The 22,937-nt window shown below is 36.8% G+C and overlaps 1 protein-coding gene across 4 annotated transcripts in view; it reads left to right on the top strand.

Moving 5' to 3' along the window:
- The window catches only part of mctp1 (multiple C2 and transmembrane domain containing 1), a 155,031-nt gene that overhangs the window by 12,836 nt on the left and 119,258 nt on the right, over positions 1 to 22,937 (top strand). Inside the window, exon 1 of one of the 4 annotated variants that reach the window (XM_023343781.1) lies at positions 12,844 to 12,960. The exons of the other annotated variants lie outside the window; for them this stretch is intronic. Within the exon in view, the coding sequence (XP_023199549.1) occupies positions 12,919 to 12,960 (42 nt within the window). The 5' untranslated portion in view covers positions 12,844 to 12,918. Of the gene's footprint in view, positions 1 to 12,843; positions 12,961 to 22,937 lie in introns of those variants that run through there. 4 annotated transcript variants of the gene reach the window in all.

Below are 22,937 nucleotides of genomic sequence, written 5' to 3'. Positions count from 1 at the left end.
AAGTAATTCAGTACAGTATCTGCAGAATGGTGTTTCTATTGGTACTGTTGATGTGAAGCATTTCTTGTGATGCACCTTGGAAGAGACCTGGTGCCACCTGCTGGCAAAAATCTTCAAAGAGAGATGAGACTGTCCTGCTGTAAGCACTTTGGCACATAACAAAATGTGCCAAAGTTTGCTATGAGTCCTTTCCAGTGTTTCCTTTGAAATATGATTACTGACTTTCTCTTGCCTTCACAACAAATAATGACCTAATTTGCCAACAATTACAATGCTTTAGATTTAGTGTAATAGACCAACTCAAAGTAGTACAAACATGCTGGTGGAGTGGAAGGAAAACTACACATGGTTTTCACATTTTTCTAAATAAATAATCTCAAAAGTGTGGTGTGCATTTGTATTAAGCTCATTTCGATCTGACACTCTTAAATAAAATCCAGTCTACTATCTGCACAAATTTCTATATGCATGCTATTTGATCTCAATATGAATACATCTGTTCTGTTAAGGCCTTAATTTAATGAACATTAGTGAACAGACAGCAGCATGAAGGCCAGTTCTGCACTCTAGCACTAAGGATGAAGGGCAAGAAGAAAGTCAGTGTCAAAGGAAAGAATTCCTACTTGAAATTTGCAACAAAACTTCTGAGAGACAAACCTGTTTTAAACATATGGTCAGATAAATTTAGAACTTCATGTAGCAGAAAACATAACATTTAGCATGCCTTCTTGTATATTTAATGGTTAGTGATTCTAAATGACCAAATAAAATATTGATTGGCCCCATTGTGACAGACCACTCAAGACTGACTTAGAATATGTGAGAAAACGAATGTTGTATGACATTAAAAAAACAACAAAAAAAACCACGTTAATTATAATTTAATAATATTGATCATTCTGGACATGGTTGGAGTTTGCCGTTGCCATTTTCTGAAGTTTTGAAGAGCTTTGGATGCTTTCTGACGAATGTGGTCTGAGCCTCTATTTTCCTCTGATAAATGAATATTAATGTAGGCGTCTAAAAGCTTTGATCTTCATTTCTGCCTTAGATGTTTGCCAAGTGAGAACAGTTCTCATGTGTAATCTTTTGATTTCATTTTGAAAAGCATTTGCGCTGCACCAACTGTTTTCTAGTGGAGAGTAGGAGGTAGGTATGAACATTTAGTTATGGAACAGCACATTTTATTGCTTGATCGGTGCTTGGAAGGACTGGTGGGTTTTGCATGAACAGCGTCCCTGCATGAGATCCCCTCTTGTGTCAACTCATAGACAACCAAGCAAGGATCCACACTGACTACGTTTGTGTGTGCATATATATATATATATATATATATATATATATATATATATACCATTAGTCACTTGTAGAATGATGGTATAACTCTTAAAATATGTCTACATCTATTTCTGCTCTGTGTAGAATAGTACAGTTGAGGTTTGACTAGTCACCAAAAACCAAACTAATTCAGACGTAATAGAAAATAATTATACAAAAATAAAACTATTGCACTACACAGGAACAAGTTACAGGGTTATTAGTGATAGTGTCTGTGACAGTATCACTGTGGGCTGCATTACCTGTCCTTTTACCTGAAAATAAGTACGTAACAAAAATCATTTTCAGTATGTATCTTACATTATTTTTAATATTATGCATCATGGTGCATAATAAATCCTTTTCAGTATGTAACTTACATTATTTTTAATATTATGCATCATGGTGCCCCCTTGTTGTGTGTTCAATATCTGGCAGTGTTTGGAAGGTAAAAGAAACCATGTTTGTAGTTAACTTTACCTCAGCTCACCTCATGTATTAATTTACTTTATTGTTCTCTGAAGCACTGACAAAATGGCATGCTGCAGACTGTGTTTATTGTTTATTGAGTAACTGTAGTTTGAGCCTTCATGTACAGCGTGACATTGAGACAACAAACTAATCCTTGAGGAGTTGAGGGTCAGTCCTCCTCGTAAAGCATATCCCACTTTCTCTTTTCAGAAGGATTAAAAAATTCACTGATGTATGTTTTGATTTTCTTCATAGTGCCTATTTGTCCAGATTTTTTTGCTTTTGTCATTTGTTTATCTGATGAACTAGATCTCATCACTTTTTGTTGAACATTTCTCTCTTCATGCCTCTTCCTTTCTTTCATTTCCTGCTTGTCCAGCCACTCCTTCCACTGCGCCTTCATCAGTGCATCCTGCTCCACTTTTGCTTTGTCCTCGTTGCTTTCCTCCTCTCTGCCTGTTAACATTTGGGAGGGATTGTGGGGGCATTTTTTCTCCTCTGATTTCTTCATCAGCTTGCAGCTGCCACAGACAGCGGGGTCACCTGATGGCGAAATCGGCTCACGTTGGGCCTCTTGTGACGTACTGTGATCATTGCCGGGAAAGTGCTTGATGTCTGTATCTCTGATATCTGTACCCACCAAATCGCATTCACTGAATGTGCTTAAAGTCTTCCTGAAACCTTGATCTGGTTCTGGTGATGAGTGTGTTGGATAGTCACTATCGCTCTGTGATTTGTCTTCACCTTCTTCATCTGCAGGCTGCATTGTTTCCATCTCTTCTGTATCAGATGACCAATTAGATTCAGGGATTTCTCTGCTTTGCGTCACCACTGCTTCTCCCAAATGCTCATTTAGCTTGGCTGCCATCTGCACTCTCAGCTCGAGATACATGAGAAGAATCTCTTCTTGCAGTTCAGCGATTTTCTTCTCCACCTGTTTATTCACCATTCTGTTGATCCATACGATACAGAATCTCCTGTCACTTGCTGCCTGCTGTCTCGACCTGATCAGTCAGAAAAAGTGAATTAATTGGCTATACAGAGACACAGCGGATTACCGTACATTGATACATGCATTTTTTTTGGTGATCTTTATACAAATTCTAATAAAAACATTTGAGCCTGATTCAAATAAAATCACAAGGTGAAAACATTATGCAAAGAAATAGCACAACATAAAAAGTTGCAACCATCAAACGGTAAGGAAAATATAATTTTTTTTAGGAAAAGCTGCACCTGAAACGAGAGGCAGCGGGGCCTGTCTTTCTTCTAGATGCTGCCATCAGGAAATGTTCTCGTCTCCAGTTCCGCGTGAAAAGTTAGATTGTTTTTCATACATGGAGGCTATAATATAACATATTAGAGCCAACATTGAGTTGTCATTAAGATCACATTTATTTTTATTGTTAATGACACATAAATAGGAAAGCAAATGTATTGTCAAGGCTCTATTGGTCTTGCTCTTTACCATTGTCCAAGCTCAGTTACAATGTATAATTAATTACATTTTTATGAAGCATAGTTACTTACCACTGTTAGCTAGAAGGCTTAATTTCTCTCCCTCTCCTTTTTGTAGTTGTAGTCTAAACTGTAAGTTTTTTTTTCTTTTGTATATGTTTAAAATCACCAATTTTAAAAGTCACATGTTCTGTAAGACTTTGTTGCCATGGAGTACTGTGGTCCAGTTCCATCTTGAATCAAAACATGCACTGGATCCATGTTTTGAAAATATTTTATTTTGTTTCCTCGTAGCCCCTCACAATTCCTATAAAAATAAATGTGATACAAGCATTTTTTAAAATTACATTAGAGTTTCTAGATCCTTTAATTAGTGACCCACAGCATCCTGTTTCACTAACATGCTAATGTGACGAGATGTAGAGAAAAATGCGCCTAGCCACTTTTCATAATGGGAAAAAGGGGAGAACATGCCATTCATGTAACAAAGGTGTGTGTTAATATACTCACCTAAACTTGCTCATATCTACAGATTGAGCAATAACAAAAAAATAAATAAAAATAAATCTGAAAACTACAAAAATTGTGAAAAAAAGGCTAGCGTGAGAACCTATGTTTCTCTAGTCGTTATAGTGGTGATGATGGTGATGGAGTTAAAATAAATTTCTAAAGCCAACTGTTTGAGAACAGCAACAAATTGTTTGTTGGTCAACTAAGTTGTACATTTATTTAAAGAATTTCACACATCTTTACTAGGGTTGCCAAAGAATGCTGGAGGGTTCTATTTACTGCATAAACTCAGGCTTATTCCGATTTGCCACTATGCATTTTGGAATCTTCAACAGGTGTTGCACTATTTCAGACTCGTGATTATGACCACAGACCTTAAACAGGGTCACAGAACAGACTTACTTTAAATTCCACATCATTATTTTGCTGCCTCTGACTTTAATTTGAGCTTTGTTTAAATGCTTGCTACTCATTTTCCTGGCATTCCTCTCATATCCAGATCTCATTACACTTGCTTTGGTTGTCTTCTGGAACAAAGGCTGAAAGAAAGGGTAGCAGAGGTGTTGAGGAGCACTACTGATTGATCATTTTATATATAAAGTTTTATCTGGGCTGGCTCTTAAAGCAAAACATGTTGGTTGAGAAATATTTTAAAATCTATTAAATCTTCTGTTCTCAAAGTGGTTTGTGTCCACATGGTCCGCTGGGGCTGAGATGCTGAACATAGTGGAACTAGACAAAAATACACACGGCATGTATGCCAAGTTCGACGCCTGTGTACTTTGAATGCAGACGCTTGACATTTTGCTTTACACTTAGCGTTTCGTGCATCAGGCGTGTCTGGTTTACGTTCAAAGTCTATGTGGAGGCGCATCAGACGGGTCAAAATCGCTCTAGCTGTTGTTTTCTGTTGCCGCTCTTGACGCATCAAACGGTTCAAGTCGCGCTGTGCTAGACGCGTGAAACGCGCCCAACTTGAAATTTTATGACTTTTCCTAAATTGACCCCATCATTAGAAAAAGTGATATTTGTTTTTGTTGATGTTTCCATTTGGGCTGTACACCACAAGATTGTACCCTAGTACAATCTTGTACTAGGGTACAAGATTGTCTTATGGGTCATTTCTGACCAGTGAATTATAAAACCATTTAAACACCAGAAATAAGTTCAAAGGTCACACAGAAACTGTCTCTAATACATACACTTACACACCTAGACGCGCATGTGCACGCATATATACACATTAAATAAACTGGATTGATGTATGAATTGAACTTGTATTTATGACCTGCACCTACAGCTAACCTCCAGATTCCTCATTCCCCCTTTAAAAGTAGGAAAATTGTGAATAATCACACCTGTTTTTGAGTCATGGTTCATCTACCTGGACTTCTCAAAAAGTATTCTCCTCCGCTCGTTTACTTGTGTAGTTTTTATTACTCAAAGAATACTATACTATAGCAAATTATCCCAGTTCATTTATTGTAGTAAAATTTATGTCAACATTTCATCTAAATACTTCTAAATGCAGTACCAGTTCTGGTGCTTGTACACCATCTATTTATTTATTTCTCAAAACTTAAGAAAAACACACATAAAAACCTTTTGGACCTTCCACTCACAAGACGCACTGAATGCAGCATGACTCAAAGTAAAGCCAAGGAGATAACGAGAGGGAGTTTGAATTTCTTCTTGCCTGAGCTGCTTTTTTTCCCTATCAGCACTGACCTTGCTCTGATTACAGTCTTGCACTTCGGTACTGGAAAGTGTGCTGTTTGAGTGGGTGCTGTGAGCATCTTTTGGTGACTGATATATTTAGAACTGACTGGGACCTTCACATCTAGATCTCAGCCTTCAATAAAATAACACTCACCCTTAACAAGTCTTCATAAACCATTGCATATGTTATTGAATATAACATGTCAGTAATAATTGCGTTACCCAACATTTATTGTACCTTTTTCATCAGGGCTTATATATTATATATATCATGTGAACTACAAAGGACTATTAGAAATATGAGTTATTTGTATTTTACACTGAGTTTTTTTGGATAACATACTGAATGCTTGTTACAGTAGAGCTGGGAAAAGTAGCTTTGGTGATATATTGAGATAATTTTTTCATTAGCAATTTTTTTCTCTGGTGAAACAGTGATTACTTCCTTGTTTGATCTGGTTTATGTGCATATAGCTTATGTACAGCTCTGGAAAAAAGTAATAAGATGAATATTGGATTTCAGTAGTTTTTCGTCACTTTTCTAAATTACACTTTGCCTGGCAGAGCCTCACAGGACACTAGAACTAAGGAGCCCACTGAGGGAACACTAGATTATTAAAGAATACTTTATAAAAAGCTGGGGGGAGTGCAGTATTAGTTGTATGTACTGAAATTATGCATAATAATCTGCTGCATACATACAGTTGTATGGGTATGTAATGGTACATCTACAAGGAAATGAACATTTATACCCCATAGCACCATTTTGCGTATGCTTTGCGTTACAATGGCATGTTTCATTAAATGTGCTTTACTTCTTTCCTTTTAAACCCACAGAAAATGTGTTTAAAGATACCAAGACAATAAAGCAAGATGAGAAACAGTTTCTCAGCACCTTTCCAATTTAAAGAACTTATCATTTCATTTTACTGTGCATTTGAAGTTCATTTAAAACCGCGGGTACAAGAGCTCTGGTGTCGGATTTTGATATTCAATATGATTAATTCAGACAGAAAAAGTCACTGGTATTTTTCGTTAGTACCTCTAAAGGGTTGTATTTTATTAATCATAGTTTTATAGTTTTTTACAAAAGGAATTGTGTCAAACAAATTAAATGGAGAGAAATATATTATCAGGTTTTATTGAAAATATTTATAAGCACAGAAGCAAATAATTAATTTCACTGTCAGCTGACTTGCAACCAGATCATGCTCAACTGCAGGTATAATGTCATTCTCTGCTTCAATCAGTGAGACTAACCAGAGGCAGCATAAAACGACTTTAATGCTGCACATTGAGTTATACCACACTTAAGATAGATGCTTTTCAGTACATAGGAGCAGTGTTTCTTTAGGACAAAGATTGGATAAGAATATTTGTTTGGTTGGTTTCTTAGCTATAAATTAGCGCTAATTTCTTTTTTTTAAGCTTGAGTATCACCAGAGGCGGACTGAGTGCCACCAGCGTTAGTTGTGCCACAGTTTGAGAACCACGGATGAGGTAAAACTAATTACTCAGAGGGCACTTATTAGAGAGAAGAAATCTTGAAAATGACACCCATAATGACCTGTGGAAAGAAATGAAATTACTTGGTCTTTTATGAGAAAATATAATTGTTTTTGAATGGGATTCTATTAGCGTGTGAAATTCTTTGAAGCCAAGACCTTGAGACTTCTATTATTAAAAAACATAAAGCTTTATGTCTGAAAGTACTTTTACTCAGATATATTACATGTCTATGTGGTATAAACATGGTTTATGTTTATAAACATGTTGGATGCATGTTTATACATGGTATAAACATGATGCATATTGAAACATTTTAAAACTACTTGAGGCAATGAAGGGATGGAAAAAGCAGCTGGAAGCAAAGGGTTTTTCTCTCTCTGTTTATTGCATTCTTCTGTTAGATGTTGAGTTTAAATTGGCAATCTAGAAGCAACCAGAACTTTTCAAGGTTAGTGACAGTTCAAATGGGAAAAGGAGACATGGCGGGGACAAAGGAACTGGGCGCCTAATCAACAGTCACGATGGAGGCAGTTGTGCAAGTAGCAAGTGATGACCTAAGCAATGTCAAGGAGTGATAAAGGAAAAGGGAGGAAGATAGGCACAGACAAAGAGACAGACAAAAGTAAACGGAGATGGTGAATCCATCTATAGATCCAGGTAAGAAGTGATTCTCCCAGGAGGGGCTCTGTTTGGCCTGGATCCCAGTGACAATTAGCCACTGTAGTGACTCTGCTTAAAACAAACCAGAACATGGCTTTTTTTTTTTTTTTACATCCTTGCATCCCTTAATCCTCCATGATCACGTGATTTTCTTCCACCGCCTTCACATATTTCATTTGTGTTTTTCCCTAGACTAGGCCTGTCACGATAGCAAATTTTGCTGAGCGATTAATTGTCTCAAAAAACTATTGTGATAAACGATAATATTGTCTGAAGACCTTTTTACACTGATTTAATGGAAATGACGTAATAATGCATGTGATTTCCTGCCAAAGATAGATGCACTTTATATTCAAAAGAATATTTAACACTGGAACTGATAAACTAAATAAACAAAACAACCAAAAACAAAATGGATTCTCAGTCTCCATTAACAAAAAATGTACTTGATAAAAACTAAACAACATAAAGCCAAAGTGTAAATAAATACTGCATTCAACCAAAAGAGTGCAGATTATGAAGTCTGTATATTATGTTGCCCTTCAGTAATAATTAGATTTAAATAGAGAAGATGGGCACATCAACTACATGATGCAATAATTCACACTACATGATTTTTTGCTCCTATTTTCCCCATACAACAATCTTAAAACGTTGGTCTTTCTAAGATTGTGTGGTGTGTTACGGTAGATCCTCGTTGCCGCTCGGATCTAAATCAGGGGTTTTCCCCGACTGGGATCGTTAACGCAGCCTGTTGAATGTGACAGGTAGCCAATCAGAAAGCGCGGATTCTCCTCCGTGTTTTCTGAGGGGAAATTACGTCGGGGAATCCCAAACAGCTGACACGGCGCAACCCGAAGTCCAGCGGACATTGGAGATGATATGTGGAAACAACATTAATGTTTATTCAACATGCAAAGAATATAGAAATGACAAGGGGAGGAGTTGGAGCGAAATTGCTGCCGCAGTTGATAAACCCGGTAACTTTTCAGCTGTTCTTCGTTAACGTGACATAAATAGGTTCTAATGATTTTCATTCAGTCTGGACTTTACGCTGACACTAGCAACATGCATTGCAGGTAGATTGTGGTAAAGCATTGATTAAAGCCTGGTTTTAAAATTAGTTCACTGGGCTTGTAGCCATTATTTTGTGCCCATTGTTGGACACCACACGGCAGGACCGAACCTGATCGAACCGTTATACCTAGGATTTCTGTCGGCTAATGTGTGGTCTGTCAGGTTTTGAAAATGGGCCGACAATCGGCCGACAGCTCTAAGATCGTGTCGTGTGTGCTGGACTTTACACTAAGTAAATGAGGAAGGGAGGGTCAGTGGAGAGCACCGGAGTTGAGCCTTTTTTCATTCGGTGTCATCAACAGAAAGAGAAAAACGGTGGAAGAGACGATAGTGGCGATAATTGAAATGACGTCGATAGTTTTAATTTATCGTACGATTAATCGATATATCGTTTATCGCGACAGGCCTACCCTAGACTTAATTTTTTTTAAATCTTTCACTTTTATTCTTAGTTTGCTGACCAATTATACTTACCGTACTTTTATTTATAGAAGCCTGCTTTTATACTCCTTTTTTAAAGATTGGTTTGTTATATTAGGTAGCATACATAATAAGAATGACAGTGATTTCAATCTGCTGGACAATCTGATTGAAGAACTGTAGTTGAATGATATCAGCTTACGAATACTTTCAAAGCTCCCAAAAGAGAATTTATTATCACTTCATATGCAAAATACACACAAAAATGTGTGAGTGAACCTGGAGTAAGCTTAAAATGTAGGACATGAAAAACACAAACATTCAAAGCAAAAAGTGCAGAGAAAATCAACTTAAAAGGAAAAACACAATGATTGTTTGATAAAGGTTGAAAGAAAAGACTCAGTTGCACCATCAATAGCAGCAGGAGATCAAACAATAGTTTGATCTATGAAAACATTGTGTCTGTCCACTCTACAAAGCATTTATTGTTACCTGCTGTTGAGAAATCTTCTGACTTGCTTCTGTAATTTACTCTCTGTGACTGCTTGACAGTCATGGAATTCATTATTTCTTTAAATTCTGGAGAAATGGTCAAAGTCTATGAGGAAAATAAAATCTATTTTTGTATTTTACAAATAGCTCTGTGTGCGTACATCTTTGTTTCTTGCCTACCATTCCTGCCCATCTGTCGGTTAGTCTGACACCAGTCAGCTACCAGTGACAAAGCCTGTATCTCTTCCCGTTTCCTCCACTGATGACTCTGCAGCATAGAGAAGAGATTTGCACGAGCTTTCAAGAGCTTTTGTCAGCTCTTCTGTCTGTTATGTCATGCAGAGTTACAGCTGAAGTGCGAGGCACACGTGTGTTTGTTTTACTAATGATGTGCGGTGCATGTTTGAGCGCGTGTCTTTGTTGTGCATGCGCTGTGACGTGTGATAAGTTATGAGGAAACAGATGGTACACACTGCAGGGTTTGGAGATACAAGCATTCCAACATAGGAGATTTAAACAAGGATGGATGTAGAGCATGTACGCCAGATATTTCTTATTTTGGTTTAAAAATAAACAATATTTTGATATACATATCAACTAAATATTAAGTTAAATATTAAATATTTAACTGAATAAAAGAAATGTCATTCTGCTCGCCTTTCAGAGTAATGTGTTCCAGTTAGATATTTGTGTGTCCACTGCATTTGTGTGCATTTCACCAGTGGAGTATTAATGCTCAGCCAGTAATCAAGGATACAAGCCGCATTTTAGAAATCAACCTACCAGAATCTTTAGCCAGTAACCAGTTTTTGTAACACTTTGACCTTTTTAGCAACCTTCAGTTACATATTGTAGAGAATGCAGTTTCTAATTCTAAATCTGCCACCCATTATACAGATGTTGAAAGCTCAAATGAAGAGAACAGAGGTCTTTTGCTATGTCTGTTCTGTTTTCTTCTGAGAAAATATCACTTTCTCACAGCCTGAATGAACCATCTACTCGGGGTAATATATATTAACATGACTTGAAAGTTGAAAATTAGCCCTAAAAGAATCTTTTTTGATGTTTACATTGTTTTTTCTAATGCTAACTAACCATATCATTTACAACACATGCTGTGCGACCATTTCACCCTGATAAATATGAGGTATCATCATTGTTATTTTTTATCACAACAACAAAAGAATGTGCTTGTGGGCCAAAAATAAAAAAAATGTTCTGTGACAATGTTATGTTCTGTGCAGCTATAGCTATATTAACTATAGTTAATGCAAGAGCCTCTTTCTGTAAATAGACTCTCAGTGCTGAAACACATGAAAACACATTTCTAAAATTAAACATTTTTCCTTCATCTTACACTTTATCAAATCCAGTTGTTTTACGTTGACTGTGAGTTACGCGAAATACCATGCTATGGCATGCAACACAGCATTATAAACATTTCCAGTAAGGCTTTTTTCTCTGCCCTGCCACTCGTTGTGTGGATGTATGTTGTTTTGAACTCAGCAACTGTAGTCATAAGACCTGCTGACTGACACAGCGCTGATCAAGACTAACACAACAGCAGACATGAAAGGGACAGCTGTCGTGTCCTGGGACCTGACTCTACTGTAATACAAGAACAAGCACACTCTCTCCCACATACATGCACATATACGCACACCCACAAACTGCACAGCTGACAGTGCCAAGAAGCCAAGTGGCACCTCCCTGTTGTTGTGTCCCCCTGTCTGGTTTGGTGTCTGGCTTTTTGCTTTTCGAATGTAAAGGGAGCGGAAAGCTGCAAGATATTGATTTCCCTTATCTGCAACTATGTTTGAGATGTTTATTTAGATTAGCATTTTTTGTTTTTATCCCTCTTCACTATGATCACTTAACTCTATTAATATTCATATATGCATGTTAGTTTTTAATATATGGGTTGACTCTAGTCATGGGCTGGTTAGAAGTATGAAAAATATTATGATTTATGCCCATGTGTGTTTATGTAAATGTGGAAAAAGTGAAGTTATTGAGAAAAAATGTCGTATTGTAATAGAAAATGTTTATTATGTTAGAAAACTAAACTATTTTGAGCATCAAGGTATGAAAACATAATGATTTGCTGCAGGTAGGGTGAAGGTGAGGTCATACATCAATGTGATAGTGAAATATTACTGCAGGTCCTAACCATTACCCAACTAGCGCATGCTACTTGTACACAGGGGTGTTTTTCTTCCTTCAGCTCTAGCCCCTGTTACACATTTTTCATGTTTTTGGCCTCTATACCTGCTGCTGCAGTGCCATTAGAACAGAAAGATTAGGGAAAACGTAGTAAGGTAGAGAACAATGCTACATACCTTCTGAAATTTAACTTTGATAAAAGAAACAAAATAGTCAGAAGAAGTTAATGTGCTTAAAACACCATGTGCTGTTCACTCAAGTTGATCTCTTCTTTTACATTTTCAACATTTCTCTTTGTTTATTTTGTTTTTATTTGTACACAACCTATTGTTACTGATGCAAGTGTTCCACACTAAGAAGGTCCTGTTGACACTGTACAGTATCTACTGATGCAGTAATGATTTTTGACTAAACTGAACACCTTTGTAGGCGTTTCATTAACTCCTTGAGATTAACTCAGTTTGATTTGTAGGGGTGTTAGACAGTGAATGATGAATGTCACCAGACTCCAGTATATTACTTTCAGAGTGCAGTTATAAGCAGCTGAGTGGGTAAAAAAAAGACAACTCTTATAGGCATGAACTTTAACTTTTCTAAAACACCTGCAAAGATGAGTAAATCATCACAAGACAAAAAAAATAAAAATCAAAACAACATTAATTGCAGCTTGTAAAAGAGAGACACATGAAAACAGTGTATGTAGCTGTATTGTGTGCTATAGGGAAGATATGTAAAGCATAGCTAAGTGAAAGTGTTCTAATGAAGCTTATCAAAAACATTTTAAAGAAAACACTGCTTGTAGCATTAGTATTCTGGATGTTCTCTTATATGTCAATTGAAAAAAAATTAGCATTTTTCAGTAAAGCAGTCAGGCTACAGTCAGAATTGCCACAGAGTTTAGTGCTTGAGTGACAGCTAGATGGAGAGAGAGAGAGAGAGAGCAGTGTGCAGAGTTGTGAGTGACTGTCTGTGGGGTAACCAAGAACCTCACAGCTGGTTGGCCTTTGCTGCATGCATGCGCGAGGTGCGGAGTGAGTTAGTGTTTGTGTGGGAGCCTCTCTCATACAGGAGAGTAATCCAGCAGAAGCCGCAGTTGTACGCTGGAGCGTGTTCAGCCTCTGGATGTTAGCTCTGCCTCTATCTGCTGTTGGACGAAGCCTTACTGTAGGTATTCATTCATGCATACAAAATAATGTTTGAAGTGTCTTCCTGCTGCTTTTTTTTCTTTTTCTTGTAGGAGGCTCTTTTAGACAGGCTGATGTGAAATGGTATAGATCTACTTGTTAAGATATGCTGGTATTGTTGCATTGTTGCATTTGCTTGTTCCAGGAAGGTTTCATTTTATAATTTGGGATAAAAGAATTTAGCATAAGTCCAATGTTTCCATTCCTTTGTCATGTTCACCTATTTGCATGCAGATTTCCATACAAACTTTACATATACCTGATCTTTGCTAGGACTTATTGCTTACAGAACACATTACCCTTAGGCACAGGTGTTGGTGTTTGTTTGTTTTTTTTGTGGCTGGGATGGCAGGATGGAGGTGCAGAGGGTGTGTCGTGTCCAGTTTCCGCCGAGTGTGGAACCTGAGCTGGCTGGCTGTGACACGAGACTGGCCAGACTCTGGCAAGGGAGGGAGGAAGAGGTGAGCATGTGCTGACATAAAACAGGGAGCCACCAAATAAGTATGGGATTTGTTTGGGTTTGAATTTAGTAAAGTGCAGAACCATGCCCTGCAACTTGCACTTCTATTTTGAGAAGCCATTATTGGTAGATTGTTAATGTGAGTCCTAAATCCCTGCTTCTAGGGTTTTGGTGTTGAACGTGCCCAGAAAGAGAGAAAAACATTACTTGTGCGACCGGGGATAGGAAGACAAAAGATAAAGGAGGATGAAAGATGAGATGTGAGAGCAGGACTGAGGCAGAGCAGCAGAAATGTCATGAGAATAGAGAGGATGAGAGAGAAGAGGAAAGACTACAGCAGGTAAAAATAGAGAAGATAGCTGCAGGGGGTGAAGAGGAATGGTCTAATAAGAAGAAATGTGCCTATTTGTGTTTGCTCATCAGACCGGCATTAGATAAGTTACAAGGCATCCATCTACTGGAGAAGCAGTTTTCATCAATTTTAAATATCAACTCACATTACTCCTCAAAATCTCAATATATGTGTGTATTGTATGTCTACAGACTGTGAGAGCCAGAAATCCATCTTCTTGGGTCTGAAATACGTAATTCTGCCTGTTCTAAATGCATACTCACTTGTATACAGTTCATGCATAATGCACACTGTTGAATTCTCTTAGGACTGGCTAATGTGTTTTTAACATCAGGAACAGATCTAAGAACAAGGATTTATGGGGACTCTTTTCTTCCTAAGGGGTTGCTGAATCAGTCTCTTTCTCATGAAAATTGCACATTCTTAAAGATACATTATCCACACAGTGTGTATTATAGGCTTTTATTCATCATTGAATACGAAAAGTCAACATCGCACTTTGCTTATTACTTATCTTCTATGCTGGGCTAGAAATGAGCTGAATAATTTCAAAAGAATTTGAAATATATGACTGCTTAGCTGCCAAAAAGCGGACCAGAGTTCAAGAGTCGCTGCTGCACTTGCAGCATTTAGCAGGTGTAACTATCTGATGAGGGGAAACTGGAGGGGAAAAGGCACTCTGTCTTTGCAGATGGGATTGTTTAGTTACACTTGTGGACTGTTGCTGCCTGGCTGCTGGATTTGAATTCCATTCATTTTTGTGGAAAAACAAGTAAACTTGAATGCTCAGAAGATGGTAGCATCAACGGTTATATAGTATTTCTAAACTCATAGGTGGAGGATGAAGATTTTATGCAAAACACATAATTCTAAGCCCTATTGTCTTGGTGCTTCAATTACCTGAGTGATGCTGTGTTTCAGAATAAGTTACCTATATTCATCACCCTCATCACACATAAATCTTGTACCGCATTAAAAACGATGATGTAGGAGAATTCAGATGTAAATTAGTCATGTAAATACTGTATTTATGCTGTGCCTCAGCATAATGGCAGATTTGGCTGAGGCAACCACCTAGATCTGCATTTCTGCATCACGATTCTGGAGGCTGGTACTATCTGGGGCTTTCAGGTCTCGCGAGCAGCAATGACTTGTCACTCATTTCCAGTACGGTGTTGTTGAAGTTGCTAAATGGGGTGTGACTAATGACAACCATCACTTTCCTTGTGCCAAACCATTTAACTACTGAGGAAAAGATTAATATCTCCAAAATAATATGATATTTTCTTTTAAAGTTGGAGTATGGGGCGTGCTGTGGTGGCGTAGGGGGTTAGCACGCCCCACGTTTGGAGGCCTTAGTCCTCGTCACGGGTTCGACTCCCGGTCCCGACGACCTTTACTGCATGTCCTCCCTCCTCTCCTCACCCTCCTTCCTGTCTGCCTACTGTAGAAAAAATATGAGCCACTAGCGCCGCAAAAACTCTTCGGAGAAAAAAATGGAAAAAAAAAAAAGTTGGAGTATGATTTTAAAAGGGTGTTTGATCCCACTTAGCACAGTCTTTGAATATGACTGTGCTATTTTAAAATAACTGCACAGTATTTTTGTTGTAAATTTTCCCTTACCCCGTACAGAGAAAATAATTTAAAAAGCATAAATGAAGGTTTTTAAAATTGTTTTTGCTTTTAGTGTGTGCTTTGGCTTGTAGCTGACAATAGGTATATCAATTCCCATTAACAAAACTGAGAAATATGAAAAAGAAAGCGTGAAAAAGTAAAACTAACACAAGACAGCCAAGAACCCAGCTGAAATTGCCAGACTGGTGTAGTTATGTTTGGATCATTGAACTTGGGAATCAACGCAGAACACAATGTCTACCAAGGACAAGGGTACTGATAATGAATTCTGAAGATCAGATTTGGCTTCTTTAGGTGAACATTTGCATGGTAATTTATACTATAAGAAGGAGAAAATTAGGAGAAATGCTATATTAGGAGACCTAACAAACTTGCACCCTATGGGGAGCTGTAAATGCACTTTGTTGATCTGAGTCTGCTTGTAGATTACTATGAAAAAAAAGGTCTTTGCTGCTCTTGCTAGTTATCATCGGTAAGCATTGATAGAGAGAGAGGTTGCTGATTTATTTAATGATTCAATTAGAGGACATCAGCAACTGTTTTGTTTACGTTAGAGAACAGGGAAAAAAATTGGCAGGGGTTATTTAAAAAATACAAAAAAATTAAAAATAAATAAATCCTATTTTATTGCATGTCAACTTGAAAAATATACAGTACATACTATGGACAGTTGTGATGCATAAAAGACAAAGAAACACATCAGCTGTCTTTTCTGTTGTGGAGCTACTGAGTCAGCAGACTGAGTTCAAAATGTTCCAGAAGTATAGGCAGAGGTTTTTTCAGACCTGGTCCCAGATCAGTTTGAGAGCTTTGTCAATGTGATTGCAGATAGTTTTTTTTTTTTTTTTTGGTTGACAGCTTTGGTTGGCAGCGGGTGAACAGCTTGTCTTTCTGCAGTGTCAGTAACACTTGATGCTCCCAGCTGAGCTTGTCACCACATTCAGAGATGATGATCTGATCTGGTTTGTGTGTGAAAGAGACGCTGTAATTCTTATTGATGTACGGTATATTTAAGCAGTTTTTATTAATAGCAAACCATCATCTTGCTCCATTGACACTCCCAACTATCAATGGATTTAAGCTGTTTTTTTCAATTTTGGCTTTTAGTGTACTGGTCTGTTTTGTATTTTATATTTCCCCTTGCGCAGTTAAATTGTTTACATTTCTGATTCCACCACCTCCGCCTCAATCTTTCTTTCACAGTGGAACATTTTCCCTCTTCATTATTTATGGAGCATGGATCTGTTGTGTAGTTGTCATGTGCCAGTGGCTCAAGGTTGTGTTTTAGGCATTGGTTTCTATTTAATGGAAGGCAAATTTGTTTAGACATCCTCTTCAGTCTGATTGGAAAGTTTTTTGTAACACATCTGAGAAGAATGTAATGCAGGTTTTCGATCAGTCATATGATGTTATGACTGTTCTTGGTTGACTTTATTAATGTTGTATTCATGGAGTCATTGATGCCTCATGTTCTCATCTTATATGTGTATAACTCAGTTTTAGCCATAAACCTGAGCTCATCTGGCACAACTGGGAGGATAAGTCCTGTAACAGCTGGTAGAAGGAAACCAGAACTGGATTCATATTCCAAGTATCCAGAAAGGGTAGTTCTCATAGAGTTACACACGGAGGGCAGCTGAGGTAAGATTATGAAGGATTATGGTACAAAGGATTACCATAATATGAGTGATTTGTCAAGCAAGTCACTAAAGTTCTCTTGTCAAATTACACAGTTAAATGCAATTTTCTTTACTAAGTGGATAAATGAAATAATTAAAAAAATCAAATGTGTAATTAAAGTTCTACCTTTACTATAATCATTGGTTATAGTCTCCATTATTACCTAATAGGTGAGTCATGATACATCCAATTAGTGAGAGAAGATGATAACTTTAAGAGACCGAAATACAAGGTTTTTCTGGTGATTATTTGCAGACCAAGCAGCACAAATTGGGTAAGAATAGTAAAACGACCACACCGATAGAGTTCTTGGTGGTTGCTTTAAACACTTGGTTTCTCATCTGTTGGTAACTAGTAGAGGACAAACCACTAACTGTGGATATAGCTCAGTTTTTCCATCAAATGCATATTGAACATGTATAAACTGAAGCCACAGTTTATGAGGTTAAGCTTCCTCTTACTATTGGAGCAACAGTGTACCAAACAGTCACATCTGGACATGTCCAAACCTCAAAAAGGCTGTTTGACAGTCTACAATTATTTTAATAGACAAAAATAAATAAATAAATAAACCACAATCCAGTTATTTTTTAATTTATTTTAAAACAACTTATTATTGATGATTAGCTTCCAAAATAAACCACTTTATTGCAGTCGCTGCTATTATACCAGAGGAATCTATCTATATCAATTTTAAAGCCAATACTGTCAATATAGTGTGAAATATATTATCTTAAAGAATGTCTATTAATTCAAATTAACCATTTGCCATTATTACTTCAAAATTTCTTCAAAAGTATTTTCAATATATGTATGAAAACATTGTGAGTAATCACCACTATTCTTCAGTTACTTTCTCATTATTCAAGTAGCTGCACTTATCTGGGCACACATGTGCTCCAGTAATCCCTGCTGCTTGTTATTTGAAAGGTTATGCAAGATTTATTTTTGGTAGTTAAGCATAAATTCTTCATAAGCCACCATTCAATTAGGAGGGATTTCCTTTACCTCACAGAAAGTACTTATTTAATGTCACAGATGAAAAAAAAACAGCTATTGATTGTAGTCATGGATGGGAGGATTGATGGCATTATAAGGGGATGATCCTTGGGAAGTCATTTATTGTAAAGCAGGTCCGACAGAATGGGTTATTTCTGTAGAGAGGAGGATATGTTGGCAATGAGAAAACAGGACACTGATCAAACCATGTTATCCTTTGAATTGTCATTTTAGAGAATCTCTAATAGCTGTAAGAGCAACAGAGGCATTTAAGAGTGAGTAGGAGATAGAGAGAAATAGATTAATAGACTGGGTAATATTTAAACTATAACTACAAAAAAGTCGTGGTTCATTTTGTTCATGTAAAAGTTTTTGCTTTATTTTGGATTTAGTACGTTCTTTAAAAAGCTTACACACCATGCTTTCCAAAATAAGACCAAGATTTGGCTGAAAATGTTTGAATTGGGACAGAAAAGGATTTTGGGAAGATGTTGGACACAACTCGTTATTGCTGCAAAATACAATTAAGAGACACAGAAATTATATTCAGCTGCACAGAGCTTTCATTTAGAAAACGTTCCCTGCGCAAAACTCTTGAACTCTATCATTTCAAGCTGTTTCCTCCAGCACCAAAAAAGGCAATAAAAAGATCAGTCTCAGAGCTGCGGTGTATTTTTAATTGCGCCTGGGAAAATGTAGTCATGTAATTCTGATGCTATCAAAACCATCAGATAAGCAAAAACTAAAACTTTAAAGAAGTCAGTTGTTAAAAAGGTAATTTATTATGATATGAGGCAGTTGTGTTTATTTTTCTTTAGCCATAAAAATCTCGTGTAATTGGTCAAATTGATTATTTTGTGTAACAAGTTTGTACACGTTGTACTGTATATTTATGATGAACACAAACAACACATTCTGTTCCATCTTACATTCCTTGCCAGAATTTTAAACTGTGATAGCATCAAACATTTTGTGGTTAATTATGCAAGGGCAGAGTTTCCTTCCTGATTGAAAGATACCAGAAATATTTGTGTCACATTTCTCTGAGCAGGAAAGACCAGAGTCCTTTTCTTCTTGCGTCGATTTGTAGCTGAATAGATTTTTCAGAGTGTCACTGAACAAATGAACTCTTTCCTTTTCATTCGCCTTAATCACTTCATTGCTTTCTATTTTATCCATGCTGGGTTGCCTCTCTAGACGTCTCATCTATGATCATGAGCCACTGGTAGACTGATATGCTACCATCTGTTCTGTAAAATCATTTTTTACAATCAGATTTAATGGAACCGAAGAGAAAACTTATTTCTCTCTGCATGTTCCAAAGTGTCTGTTTTTGATAAAACGTTTTTACTTCTAAAGTCAAGTTGGAATTGCAATAGTATGTGCTGATGCAGTGTGTTGATTCAGTTGTGCTCGTTCCAGCAGATATGAGCTTTAGCTGTCATTCCACCTGCTACGTCAGAAGAATAATTACCTCAATCTGGGGCTGGAGTGGGAAGAAGCTTGCAATTTATACAGCAGGCTGCTCGACTGTTATTAGGGAAAGAGCACACCAAAGAAACCTCATTATTTAGTTGAGTGGCTCTTGTCACATTACATAGGGTCAGCATGCACATACTGAGAAGCAATCATACACTTATAGCCACGCATACTGAAGTTTCTCATCAGCATTAATAAATGGACTGCACAGCAATTTTAAGATTATGTTTGATGCAATGGGATTTTAATGAACTGTGTCTTACTGAAGCATTTCCATCTTTTGAACGTCTTTACATGTTGCCTTATTATTTTGCCCACAGCACCACTGGGACTTTATAAAACAGACTGACAGAATAGTGCGTGATTGTGAAGCTGAAGGTTACATGGTGGTGTAAACCGTTTTCAAATAAAAAGCTCCTTGTACTCTGATACTCCTAAATAAAATATTGAAATACATATATAGGAATTTATTTTTGAGGGTAAAATTATCAAACTGCATACAGTTTGAGATTTCAGAAAAGAATGACTGTTGACCACAGATATTTAAATATCTGGGACAACATTACATTTTATCACTCACTGCATACAATATAGCCTTTCTATTTTTTTTTTTTTACAAATGTAAGTAAGGTAAATCTTACTAAACCATGAAGTCAAAGTTGAGGCTTTTGTAAGTTGTTTGTAGGCCTTGTACTTCCATCCATCTTTGCCTGTAACACTCTGACATTGACAGAAAGAATAAAAAATTATTTCTTTGATTTGTGTGGCATTTAGCAAACAGAAATGTCTGTGTTTCTACAGATTATGTTAACATCTTGTTTAGTCTTAGATAAAATACAGTGCAACCAATTGTGTAAATTTGCTTCTCACTTCAGAATAATGAACCACTTCATGTTAGTCTGTTGTATAAAATCCTGATAAAATGAATTGATGTTTGACTTTGTAACATTAGTTAAAAACTTCAAGGATCACAAATGTTTTTGCAAGGCATTGTATGATATTTGATTTCCAAATTATGATTAAAATAATTTCTAGACAAGTACGTTGGTTTTGTGACACAATAGAATAAAAAGAATGATTGAATGCAACGGAGTCAGACAGTTAGTCTACTGGATTCAGTTCACTTGTCATAGAAAAACTGATGGATGAAAGTTACTTACACCTTCGTCATCTCAGGGTGACTCAGTCAGTAGCTGGTGATTTCAGGTGCAAAATCTGCAAATATTTGTTATCCTTCCTTAAAACCAGATAATAGGTGTCACATTTTGTTGATGCATGAGTTACTTCTTAAAATAACAAAGATAAGAATCTGTAAAAATGTACAATATTTTGTTGTTTATACTGAATTTTTACTCGGTCTTACATAAAATATAAGAGGAGGGTTTTAAGACATATACAGCTGGAAACAACCTCAGTCTTCTACAGTGATTTCCTCCCCCATATGTTCTAAATTTAGTGTGAGTACAAAAAGACGAATACATTTCTGGCAATGTATTAGGCCTCACTGGCAAACCTCAAGAGCCTTTCCTACAATATGTGGTTGTGATTGTAGCGTCTATGTACCATGCTGTTGTGTTCAGTTCTTTGGTTTGAACACTGAAGGAGGGACTCTGGGTCAGCACTCTTTTCATGACAGATTAAAACTACATCGGAACGAATGAATTCTGATGCACTCAGAGTACATAGTTTCCTTTTATTTATTTAGGAACATTGAATCTGTATGTATCTGTATTGAATCTGTGTTAACTTAGTTATATTTTTGAAAGCTTAAATGCTTGTCTTATGTATGTGTTTAAAATATGTACATTATGACTTGCCAGGAGTCCTGTTTGCTGCAAATGAAATAATCAGAAGAACAGATTTGCAACTCAGTCCTGGCACAATGTTTCCATCTGAGCTCTGATCAAGGTATTCAGCAAACATTAATTAGAAGTTAGTTTCAGGATTGGACATCAATTGCAAGCAAGACTCGTAACAATGCAATCTAATTTTCTGCCAGACACATAACCCCGGGATACCAACACTTCAACATCAGGACTATCAGCAGCGTGATTTAGATAACAACCATCCATCACTATGTCAGCAAATAAAACTACAAAAGTTTATCTGACAAAATTCTTGAAAGGGGAAGCAGAGCCCCTCTCTACCGCTCTAGTAGAGGGAAGTGAATAGAGCTTGAAGATGGGATTTGTTTGATCTGTATTTCATCAGATACAGAATCATCAGATACAGAATCATTGTAAACGCAGTGAATCAGTGATTCACTGCGTTTACAATGAACAAACCTAGTTATAGCATTGCAAAACTCTTTCAATATAAGTCATATGATCTATATATTGGTTCATCTCACCAAAATTAAAACATCATAAAAATCTCTATTTTAAAATTTCCATTCCAAGAGTTGAACTACATGATTTTATTTAGGGTTGCACCGATTGCAGTTTTCTGGCCGATTTCCGATCTTTAAAAAGTCTGACCTGCCGATTCCGATTTTGGCCGATACTGATTACATTTTAAATTTTTTTTTATAACCAACATTGTGTTACAAGATCACAATTCACTTTCAATGTTCCAATCTTATTTTATTGAAAAACATACCCTTGAACAACACCCCTGAAGCAATATAAACTTGTTTTAACGGCCCATGAGGTAGAGCTCTGACATAGAAATAAAGTTTAGAGATTTTTTGTGCAAACTTCTAAATAAAACAAACTTAGACTACTACATTAGTCTTTCTATTTTTTACATTTCAAAAAACAAAACTTCAACAACAGATCAGATTAGAGATCTGTTTTAAGCCAAAAAATAAAGTGCACAGCAGTATTTTGCTTTTACAAAATCACAAGGTTCAAAGTCCTTAAAGGACATACTAACACCTTTTTAAAAATCCCCAAATGCAGTGTCCATTTGAATGTAGAAACCATTTAAACAATAACCTGCAAACGCTTACAATACTAAAGCTTCTAAAAGTCAAACATTCAATAAAAAATAAAGTACAGCATGTGTAATATATCAAAAAGTCAATGGGTAATTGTTACATGCAGTGGTGGCTGCATGTGGGATTTCCCCCCAGTTCAGGTTGCTGCTGAGCTCCAGTGGGTTAAGCAGGAGCAGCTGGTTTCACTCTGCCTCTTGATGAGCAGAGTATAAGACTAGCTGGGAAACTGACTTTCAGTGCCTCTTGGCCAATTGGGCAGCATGTGTGCTGCAGCTTTGTGGTGCTGTGAATGAGGACTTTGTCTACTAGAAACCCCGGTTTTCATTGTTCTTCTTCCTTTTCTTTTCTTGTAGGTTCTCATTTTCATCTTTGAGATTTCTCTGGATCCCCCTTAAAGAATAAACCCTTTAATTT

Source organism: Xiphophorus maculatus, chromosome 12 (assembly GCF_002775205.1).
Source record: "Xiphophorus maculatus strain JP 163 A chromosome 12, X_maculatus-5.0-male, whole genome shotgun sequence".
NCBI classification, from domain to species: Eukaryota; Metazoa; Chordata; class Actinopteri; order Cyprinodontiformes; family Poeciliidae; genus Xiphophorus; species Xiphophorus maculatus.
This window is presented reverse-complemented; position numbering and strand designations above follow the sequence as displayed.